Source organism: Lycorma delicatula, chromosome 9, assembly GCF_047948215.1.
Source record: "Lycorma delicatula isolate Av1 chromosome 9, ASM4794821v1, whole genome shotgun sequence".
In the NCBI taxonomy this organism is placed as follows: Eukaryota; Metazoa; Arthropoda; class Insecta; order Hemiptera; family Fulgoridae; genus Lycorma; species Lycorma delicatula.
In genome coordinates, this window is record NC_134463.1 from 129,687,728 (window position 1) to 129,699,866 (window position 12,139).

The 12,139-nt window shown below is 31.2% G+C and overlaps 1 protein-coding gene across 1 annotated transcript in view; it reads right to left on the minus strand.

The window, feature by feature from the left end:
- The window catches only part of kuz (zinc-dependent metalloprotease kuz), a 140,280-nt gene that overhangs the window by 61,729 nt on the left and 66,412 nt on the right, over nucleotides 1–12,139 (minus strand). Inside the window, exons 3-4 of the mRNA XM_075375877.1 lie at nucleotides 7,580–7,771; nucleotides 3,889–4,268 (exon numbers count right to left, since the gene is read on the minus strand). Of these exons, the coding sequence (XP_075231992.1) occupies nucleotides 3,889–4,268; nucleotides 7,580–7,771 (572 nt within the window). The remainder of the gene's footprint in view (nucleotides 1–3,888; nucleotides 4,269–7,579; nucleotides 7,772–12,139) is intronic.

Here is a 12,139-nt window from a genome sequence, read left to right on the forward strand (position 1 = left end):
CATTCTTATTTGCAGCGACTCGTGTAGTGCTCTCCAGGCGTTAGAAAACTTTTATTCAAAACATCCTGTCTTCATTGAAATTTACAATGTAATCACTGAGTTAGGTAATCGCAACAAAGTGGTAGGTGGCAAAGTGACTGGGCGACTACCGTCGATAATAAACTCCGACGGAGTAAAGATCCAGTGTTGCCATGGGACTCCTCTTGCAGAAAAACTCGTTGTGAGGAAGTGGTCCTCTACTGGTTACGGATGGGCCATACGAGGATCACACACGAGTACCTAATGTCAGGAGGAATCGCACCCTTATGCACACGATGCAACTGCTGCATGACTGTGCATCACATTAATTAAAGATTCAGGATTAAAGATTCAGTGTTGCCATGGGACTCCTCTTGCAGAAAAACTCGTTGTGAGGAAGTGGTCCTCTACTGGTTACGGATGGGCCATACGAGGATCACACACAAGTACCTAATGTCAGGAGGAATCGCACCCTTATGCACACGATACAACTGCCGCATGACTGTGCATCACATTCTCATAGACTGCATATGTTATACGGTTTTTTGCATCGTAAATTTAATCTACCCAGAAACATCCGTGATATCTTGTACAATAATAACAAAATTTTGAACCGGATGTTTTTGTTTTTGCATAGTATCAGGTTACTGGAAAACATTTAATGTTATCATATATACTTTTATGCTGAAGAATTTTTGATAATTTTTAACCTTTATTTTCAATTTTGATTTTTTTGGTTCTATGACTTTAATTTTATTATCCGAGAAGGGAGCCTTTTGCACAACCTATCAGAATTAGGTAACTTTTATATAATTTCTTTATTCTATTATTTTAACTTTTATATTTTAAAGACTCCATCTGGGATATTAGTTTTGAGTTTAATTTCACTTTTTTGACTTTTGTTTTAATAAATTTTTATTATATGATTTATATTTATTTTACACCTTATAAGTTTTATTAGTTTACAGTTATTTTACCCTTTTATTAAAAAAAATTCCCGGCGATGATAACGCACAGGCGTTTTTCGCCCCCAAACAAAAAAAAAGAAAATGACACTGTTATTGATGAGATTATTATCGATGCACATCAGTGCAGTCCATGCGTCAGTACACATCTTTCTAAGTGGATCGGGGTTTCACATTTGATGGTTTGGAAGACACTTAAACAAAACAAGTTTTGTCCTTATCATAAAGAGCGAGTTGAACCTTTACATTCAGGATACAGTCCAATTTGCTTTGGAGTTCTGCAAGTGGTGGAATACAAATCAACAACACTACAAATATGTTTTGTTTATCAATGAAGCAAATATCACTCGATATGGCATCATCAACTTATGCAGTGAGTATACATGGATAGAAGCAAATTCTCATGAAATGGTATCAATGTATGATGCAGAATCAGCTGTTTAGATTGCTATATTACCTGGCAGTTTAAATGCCGAGGTCTACTTGCATTTTCTTTGAGAAGATGTTCCTCTAGTGCTGAGATGCAAAGTATACTTCCAAAACGATGGCGCGCCTTCCCATTTCTCTTGTCCCGTTTCCACTCATTGTCTGATCTAACATCTTTAGATTTTTACAGCGTTAGATTTTAGATCCTTAGATTTAGATTTTTGCATCTGAGGATGGAGGGAAAAATACTGAACACAAAACAAAAATATATTCTCAAGAGGAATTAATCATGTGCAATATGGATGTACCTGAGAAACTTAAGGACAGTCCAGAAGAAATAAAAAGAACAACAAAAACAGTACAGAAGCGTGACAAGAAATGTGTTGAAAATTGTGGTCTCATTTTTGAATATTTATTATAAACTGGTACGTATAATGCACTATGGTCTAGTATAGTGTTTCTAAATAAAATTCAAATTTTTCTAACTTTTTCTTTGTTTTACTAAACTTATCGTACACCATTTCGTTGAGAATTAATTCTCTTAAAGTTTTGTTTAAAAAATTTATGTGTTTATTACCCATTGAACAAAGTTATAAAACACGGTTTTTTTACCTCAATTTATGGTTTTCACCCCAGGTTTCTCAAAAACTACTGCAGATACAGTTCTGGGATCTATTTTATTCAATTTTTCTGGTCAAAAAACATAAGAAATCACGAATTCTGCTCATTAATTAACATCCAAAAATTTCAGTACCTCATTTCACCAGGGTGGCTGAAATCCAAGCAAAATTTTTCACTAGCCGTAACTCGCACGCAAATGAAGCATTTTATGACAAATGTTTATATGTATTTTTTCCATTATTTTCATGAGTAGAATAGGTTATGAAAGTCCCAGCAGAACTTCGTGGTACACTCTATATGTGTGTGTTTAATCATTAATTGGCATTACACTTAAATTCACAGCCTGTCACTAGCGATAAGATCTGATTTCCTGTAGATATTCAATGCAGGTTATTTGCTAAATAAATATTTATGATTAAAACTGATCTACAAATGAGAGTAAATAAGAGGATGCAACTGTAATTACAAATGAAGTTCAAAAGCTGGAAAAATTTCTAAAAATATTCATGTCATTTACATTAACTTCCTGCTAAATAACTGACATCCAGTTAATATTATAACCTATCATTAAACATGTAATATACAAGTAAAATTCCCAAAAATGTTAAACAAGAATTATGTTTTTTAAATTAAATTTCCCAAACCTTTAGGTATCTAATAATCTTTTTTATAACACAAGCCAACTAAATTTTCAGATCTGACTGTATTTTTAACAAATAACTGACTCCTGTTTCAAATTTTTTCCTCTCACTAATAATAATAATAATAACAAAAATTATGAAAGAGGTCATCATAGAGGATGTAGATATGAAAAATCAAGGTCATCTTATAATAACATAACAAACTAAAAACATGTATGCCATTACATGCAATAGCCAAATAATAAACAAAAGTATTTTGCAGATAAAAAGTATAATCAGAAAAGATTCCTACAAAAAAATCCAGCGATCCTAATAAAAGAGAGGGAGACAGATTTTTTCATTTTAAAATAAAATTATTAAAGTTATAAAATTTGTATGAGAATAAATCTGAGCAAACATATTTTTTTCACATATCAGATCAAATTCTAATTAATTTTCCATGCTTTCATTTAAATAATGTAAATAAATGACTTCTGAATTTACTGTAAATCTAAATAGACTTTTAACAATTTATCTGGGCTAAAACTAAGGTATAAAATTTACACAACTGTAATAAACAAATTTAAATTGAATTTTCTATTACAATTGATTACATAGCAAATAATATCAAACTGATTGATACCTTTAAATGTAATTATTAAACAATTTAAAAAAATGGAGAAATAATTGCAAAAAACCCACAACTGAAATCATTCAGGATGCTAAAACGTAGCAACAATGCATTTCTAACTTTCTGATAAATATGGCTGTTAATGCTAACAGAAATACCAAAAACCATACCAGTGTATTCAAAATGTGAATAATCTCAGACAGCTTTGATTCTTTCATTGAAAACAGAAAAAAAACACGTTGAAAAAATATTAGCAACTTCAAAAATATTTTATGTATTCTGAAAAAATAACATAAAAATTAAAAAAGAAAAAACATTTCTCGACAAGAAATATGTTTATTTGTTTTTATTGGGCTTAAAATAATAAAAATTGTAATATAAACACATCATATAACCAAACGTGCAATTTATGTAATGATAAATACATTCATTTACTGAACATAGGAAAAAATAAATGTCCTTTCATACTTAAGTTTTAATTTTCACGTGGACGATGTGCTAGTAAAATGCTATATGATTAATCATTGCAAAAAATTATTATCTTGTGCAAAATTATTTTGAAGTTAAAATAACAAATGTTATCAGGAATGAATAAAATAAAAAGTACCTGTTCAGTAATGTGCTTCCATATTAAAGGGTCGGTTTGTATGAACAAAGAACAAGTATTTCTTTTCTCTTCTTTGGGTCTAGTCGCTCGCTTCACTCTATTACTACTGCTACTAGTTTTACTGTTTATTCCTCCGCCTCCTAAATTCGCTTCTCTGCTGTATTTATCATATGGCGTTTCATTCTCTTCTGTATCCCTTTCTTTCCATCTTTTTATAACTTTTTTCTTTTCTACTTCATCATTTGGTTTTACTTTCTTTGGTAACTTATTTCTTCTATTATAATTTTTTTCTAATTCTAAATCATCATCTACAGCTGAATTTTGTATTTGGTCCATCCAACGACTGACCGAATCTGTGATTCCGCATCCGCTTCCATGACCTACAAACGATAATTTATAAACAGTCTGTAACATCAAACTAATCATTATTTTTTAATTTCTAATATGACTTTAAAAAATATCTTTTGTTAACTACATATAAATGAAATACAGGATTCACACAAAATCTTTAGTTATCAAGTAAAATGATATGCAGAAGAGCATAAAGTTTACAAATTTCTGAAAAAGAAACATTACCACATTTAACAGTCTTATAAATTTACTCTTGATGGACTTTGAAAGGTAATTTTTTTATATTAGAAAAGGGAAATTATCAATTTTATCTTAGCGATATTGAATATTACAAGTGTTACATTTCTCCTAGTATTTTACTAGTTTGATACAACACTGCAGCAAGAAAAATTTGGCATGACTTACGGTTCAAGGAATTACATATATAACCGCTGTTCAATATAACTACAGACAATCATGTAACAGAATGGGTCCAAAATTTTAATTAATAACAGAGCAGTTTAAAAATTTAAAATAATGAAGTAAACAGAAACCTCCTGAAGATGTAGAGTAGCAAAGACATTGAGTGTATTTGACAATTTTGCTTTTAAAAGGATGAATATATCAATCATCTGCTGTAGTTTGAATCAACATAAAATCCATTGTACATGATGCTACGCCAAAGAGATAATGATGTACATACCAGCATATTGGGTTTCAAAAACTAAGAGGGAAGATACACATTTCTTGAGACAGGTTTTTTCACATACAAGTTCTTTTTGTCATAGTTGCTAGAAATTACAAAAATACCAAATTTGGCGGGCAGAGTAATCAAATGGGATGGCTAAATTTGCCACAGATTTTTCAAAATCAAGTTTAGCACTTCAGAAGCTTTTTCAGACTTACTTCCTTAGTAGAGAAAATCATCATGACAATAAACTTCCTAAACACAAATTTATTTCTTACAAATAAAGCAATGAAGAATTGAGGTTGAAGCTGTATACCTACACGCAGAGTACACTCCTCTTTAATCTCAAGTTAGATATTGATAGGTCAGTAGAAGAGAACCTTAGTACTTTGTGGTTACAATCAAGAAGTCCTAATTTTCATACCAACACATATTCCTTTCCTTCATTACTTTTCTGCCAACCGAGCAGTTTTCACTTGGTTGAAGGCAAAGATGTTCAGTTAATTTTCTTAAACTATTCATCATTATGAAATATTTTTTAAATAACAACTGTGACAATATTACACCTTTGTACATTAAACAACTTAACATTAAATATTTCACAAACCGGATGTGTGTGTCGTATAATTATAATCCACCAAAAATAAAGAATTTTATTTTTCTTTCTTTATTTTTGGTGGATTATAATTATTAATTCCACTGGCTAATTCCAGCTTTATCGGCCATTTTGGAAACCTTCTTCAAGAGATTAAAGTAGTTTGAAAATATGTGGACTTTAAAGCGATTCCTTATAATTATTTTCACTGTAATTTTTTTTAATATGTAACTGGCTTTTCATTAATACATGAATGGCTTTGCCATATTAAATTTTTACAGGATGCGGCATGCAAGTTTAAAATTAATGTATTTGTAATCACATTATTTTTGTTTGGTCGTATTTGTTTTTAAATTAATGTATTAAACCTGCAGATCAAACACAATATAGAATCCTGAAAAATTTGATAAACAGGAAAGCAAATGAGGCTTTCCTGTTTAAGGGAAATACATAGAGGAAAGGTATTTAGACATAGAGAACCGCATGGAGAAAAGTAATAAAAAACCTGGATAAAAGTCGGTTAAAATGATAAATATTGGTAAAGCACAAGAAGAAGCAAAAATTCAGAAAACTGTAAGACAGGGCTGCAGGCTCTCGCCTGCATTATCAAACTATACGTAAAGGACATTCTTAACAAAGTCTATGAATTAATTTACAGCCGAGTAAAAATACACGGAAGAAGAATTAACAAGTTAAGCTTTGCGAATGACATCACCATCACAGGTGAAGGCAAAGAGGAATTGAGGAAACAGTTATTTATGAAGGAGGTGCTGTGCAGATAATATGATCTGAAAATTAATGTATTTGTAATAAGAGTGTATGAAACAAACGCTTATGATGCGGGATGTAGCTGCTAAGAAGAGATGAAATGGAGAGAACAGAGTAGAATAGAATGGAGGACTACCGCAAACCAATCTGAGGATTGTTATACTTATATAACAAAAGTGATGGTCTGTAGTACATGGAACAGCCTAGTATGAATATAAGGTTGAACGGAAGTAAGATAGAAGAACTTAGAGAGTACACCTATTTAGGGAATAAAATAACAAAAATGGAAATAGTAACAAATGTATTAACAATAGGGTCGGGCAGAAGAAAACTGCTTTTAATAGTAAGTAGAAGCAATTAACATCGGAAACAAGAAATTTCTCAAGCAGTACTGAACAATGATAGCAGAGGAGAGAAGAAAACTGTAAGCTCTGGAAATGCAGTTTTATAGGTGGTTGTTGTAAGCAAGATGGATCAATAAGGTCAGTACTGAAGAGATCTTGGGAGAATTGAAGAAAAAATAAGTTTTTGGCAAAATATTGTGAAGAGAAGGGATGAACTTATTGGCCGTAGTGTGCATCACACAGCCTATTAAATTAAATAATAGGCTACACTGAGGGGAAAAGGGAAACAGGAAGATGAAAATGAAGACTTAAGTGTATGAAACAAACGCTTATGATGTGGGATGTAGCTGCTCTGAAGACATAAATGGAAAGCACAGAGTGGAATAGAACGGAGGACTACCGCAAACCAATCTGAGGATTGTTAACTAAAGAAGAAAATTTTAAACATATCAGCTACTGGCTTGACTTTTTATAGTATTTCTACTTAGCCAATAATACAGTGAATCCTAAAATCCTTAGCATTATCTTTTCAGCTACGAGAATTGTTATTATAAATCTATTATATTAAATATTATAATAGTAATAATTAAATGAAATCCACAGTACATATATATTGAAAAAAAGTAAAGTTAAAGAATATTGGTAGCTCATTATTTTTAAACATTTAAATTACCTATTAAAAGATATAAAATAAATAAACAAAAGACAGACTGATATAATGATAAAATTCGAAACTGAACTATACCAATTTAAAAAAAAGGAAAAAATTATTTTATATATATATATATATATGTTTATGAATGCTCTGCTATTGCATATACTAGCTCAGAATAGATAAAAGGTGAAAATAAAAGACGTAAACAGCAGTGATGAGATGAAGAAAACATAAGTTATACTTTTATAAATATTAATTACTGACTCATACATAATATTAAGCTTATATATTAAGGTTCATAAATCGCTTACCTTCCCTGATGTTAACATACGGATCTTCAATATCAGATTCTTTATAAACTATAGTATGAAAACTAGAGTTAGTATTTTTTGGAAAATATCTAGATGCTTTTTCAATATAATATGAACCGCTAGTTTTAGACATTATCTTGCCTTCAAAATGGCCATCCAATATCGAACCGAAGACTACACTACCCGGTTCACCTTTCAAACAAAAACAATTACTTAAAATAATTTATACATAAAAAATAAATACAAGTAAAATACTGAAGCGCGCATTATCGGACCGATAAAAATATTTTGTTATAGTTCTAGTTAATGAAAACTTTCATTTATATCGTTTATCAACAACTTAAGCAAAATGTGAAGCACAGTATATACAGCCAAACGGTTTACTGATAACATTTAGTCTAAATGTTTACTGTAAAACATTTAATAACTGTTTAGTAGCTGTTACCGGCTATGCTGATAACGTCTTCCCAAATAAGGATGAAAAAATTGTTTTCCAACGATACAAGTAGTACAATAACAACGAAACGTTTGTTAAGTACTGTACTAAACGATAATTTTTTAATTTATTAGCAGTTTTACCGGTAAAATTCACTTTTTAGAAAATCGCTTGAGGCAACAGAGAACGCCAAACTTGCGAATAGCGAGGGATTACTGTATTACTATAAAAAACGTTTACAACTTTACATTTAAACAGACATCACATACAGAGCCACCGGGTTGGTCTAGTGGTGAACGCATCTTCCCAAATCAGCTGATATGGAAGTCGAGAGTTCCAGCGTTCAAGTCTTAGTAAAGGCAGTTATTTTTACACGGATTTGAATACTAGATCGTGGATACCGGTGTTCTTTGGCGGTCGGGTTTCAATTAACCTTACATCTCAGGATTGGTAGAACTGAGACTGTACAAGACTGCACTTCATTTACACTCATACATATCATCCTCATTCATCCTCTGAAGTATTATCTAAACGGTAGTTACCGGAGGCCAAACAGGAAAAAAAGGAAAAAAAGACATCACATACAGTTATGGATTTAAATCTTGTACCGACCATATAAACCAAAAAAAAATGAAGGAAATGTATTTAAGACTACAATAAGTTTTTGACCGCATTCCAAATTGGACTTAGCGATACAAATAATATTAAAAAAATGTCATATAAGACTTAAATATACATATATATATATATATATTAAATATTATTATACTCGTATAAAAAATATAATAATATATTATTTTATATTTATCTGTTTAATATTATCTATATTAAAGAGATTATCAAACTTTGGAAAATTACTTTTAGGCTGACAATTGGGATCTTCTGAATCAAAGGATACTAGTTAAGTCGATAGTTTAACTATGCTTTTTTGCTAATAAATTAGACTCAAACGGAATTTTCCTCCGATTAAATTCTTGTCATATAAAACAGCATTAAAACCCTGGATTACAGGGTTTTACAGGCGACCTTAACTGTACACCTGTAACGAGTAAAAAATTAAAAAGAGAATCGTTTAATATAAATTTAAAGAATACATTTCTGTAGAATTCAGAAATCATCTTTCTTCATCGCTTCAATAAAAAAAGAAAAAATAGTGCAGGTATAGTTTTGATGAGTACAATAATAATAATAGAAAACTTTGGAAATTTACGATAAAATTTATCGACGGACCAATATTAATGAAAAACCACTACTGATGCCCATTGTTTGAACAGTATTTCACCTTTGTAGTAAAAATATTCATACGAGTTGTCGTTAATTACCGACCCTATATATTAAAAAAAAATCGATAAATTACTAGATTCTACCGTAAAGCAATAAATTTTTCTTCGATCAGCGGATGCGATGCAAATCATTAGTCATCAAAAAGTAACGGATAATTCAAGACAGGTCTTGATGGGTTTGGACCCGCCGGGTTGATCTAGTGGTGAACGCGTCTTCCCAAATCGGCTTATTTGGAAGTCGAGAGTTCCAACGTTCAAGTCTTAGTAAAGTCGGTTATTTTTACTCGGATTTGAATACTAGATCGTGGATACCGGTCTTTTTTTGGGGTTGGGTTTCAATTAACCAGAAGTCTCAGGAACAGTCGAACTGTACAAGAATACACTTCACTTACACTCGTACTTATCCTGTGAAGTATTATCTGAAAGGTAATTACCGGAGGCTAAACAGGAAAAAGAAAGATCTGGATGGATATAGCGGTGCCCGTTTGCATAATATCCCGTCATCTTGCTTTTATTATTAAACCTATTTTTAGAGGTTTCATTTTTAATTTGATCGACTCGAAAATATAAAAAAACCACCGGTAATATAAATCGACTAGAAAATTATAAAAAGCGTTAGTGCTGTCGGTGATTTAAATCAGATAACGGATACGTTAATACAAATCGGCTTAAACAACTTTACCGGTATTCGTAAAATTCTTGCGCAGTCGGTACACGGTTTTCAAAAATCAAGAAACAATCGCTACAAACTTATCGAGTTAAATAACATCGTTTTCATAATGTTACAAGAAATAATAAAAGTACGGCTGTTTTTATCGATTTAAAAAAAAAGGTTTTTTTTTCTAAACCGCAAAAGCTTTAGTCACCATTTCTCACGATAAACTGGCAATTTATGGAATCGGAGGAATGACGTTGAAGTTACGTGTCGGGTGATTTCAAATATTATAATCCAGTCCGATAGGTTCTGAAATCGGCTTCGTACACTTAAATAGCTTTGGTTCACCGTAACAAATTGCGGTTTTAACTATCCTACGCTTGACGTGTGCAAAGGATATGATGAAAATCAATTTTGACGACTATACTATCAGTTATCTCGTTTACACGCTACATTAATTTTTAATAATGATGCGACGGCTAAAACTTTCTAGGATAGTGAAAACTAATTTTTAATTTAAAACGCGGTTTATTATATAAATAACTTAAGTACGAATGTAATAAAGAAAAAATCTGTGACGTTTTCCTCTAATAAAATTGGAAACCGGTTCGAGGAAGTTGTATTAGATTCAAAAGAAATCGCACTCGTAATTATCTAATAAGCGGCAGATAAAAATATCTAGAACTACACGGGGATCTAAGATCAAATAGCTTGTATTATGAAGGACAATTTTCACAGTCACATCTTAATTGATCTTTACAGGAAAATAGGTCGTAAAGACAGAAAAGTTTAAAAAAATTGTACTATGCTTTAACGCAGTCGGAGCTCCGGTATAGTATAGTGTTTGGAGTGGATGTAAGATCCGCATTACGTCACATCGGTGCTTTGTTTCGTGTACAAAAAATAATTATAAAACCGACCTTATTTTAAAAAGTCTACAGCTAAGACCGTCTTTATTCTTAACCTTACCGATAGTACAAAATCTATTTACTTCAGTCCCCAAAGCTTAATAAGTTTAACGCAAACTGTTTTAAGTAAACAAAAAACCGTTTAACAGAACCTTTCTAGATGGTATCGACTAACTATGAATATTGAACGTTTATCGACTGCGTATTGACAGAATCTAATTAGTTTTAATTATTTTCTTGTCGCTTAGAATGAATTTTTTGAATTCTATATACTGTATATAAACTCTATAAAGCATTAACGCTTATTTTAGCATTAATATATTAAAAAAAAGACAATTTACTCATCTACATCTGTACCTATAAAGCAACTTGTCCTGACCGAATGATTCATCAACGCCCAAGAAAAAACTACTGAAAAATTTGTATACATGTTCTTACAGTACAAGTGGACACTAAGAAATGCTTTTTTTTTGTTGAAATTCCGAGTTTAATGGGTTACGATAATTTACAGTTTTTTAAATATTTCAGTAACGAATGAAGATATCAGGTTGATTTAGGTATATGTAATCTTCATGTGAATATCTAAAAATTAATTTCTAGATGTTTTGAAATACCGAGTTTAAAGGGGTAAAAATGAAGTTTTGAATTTTTTGAAACCGGTCTTTTTTTTAATTTCTTGGTAACAAATGAAATAACAATTTGATTTTTGATGCGCGTAATCTTCATGCGAATATTTAAGTCCGATTTTTAGATTTTCTGAAATTCGACCTCGAAAGCGTGAAGAAAGGTAAAAACATTTCAAAAATGATTGCAGATTTTCCCCGTTTCAGACTACGCTAAACGACGTACACAGCAGATTTGGACTTGCAAATATTCTTCAGATAAATAAAATTTATCTAAAAACCATTTTTGGGTTTTTTAATCTTGATCTTTTAAGGGATGCGATAATATACAGCGCGGCGGCTCGGCCAAAAAAGCCGCTGCCACTGTTATTGTATGTGCGACGCGACTGGTTGTACCTGCCTCCGTTTACGTGCCAAAAAAAAATTGAGCTACTGGAAACACGAGTAACCATATACAGCGAGCAAAGTCACGAATATATCGTTATATATTTTACGATTATTTTTATATTTTTAATTTTTTACAAACTAAAATTCAACGATACTGACTCTACAGCCACAATTTTTATCGTACATGGACAACGGTTCTCCTCCCTTTTAGTAAATACAAATTACTAGTTAATTATTTAATTTACGTAATTTAACGTTTAAGTACTTT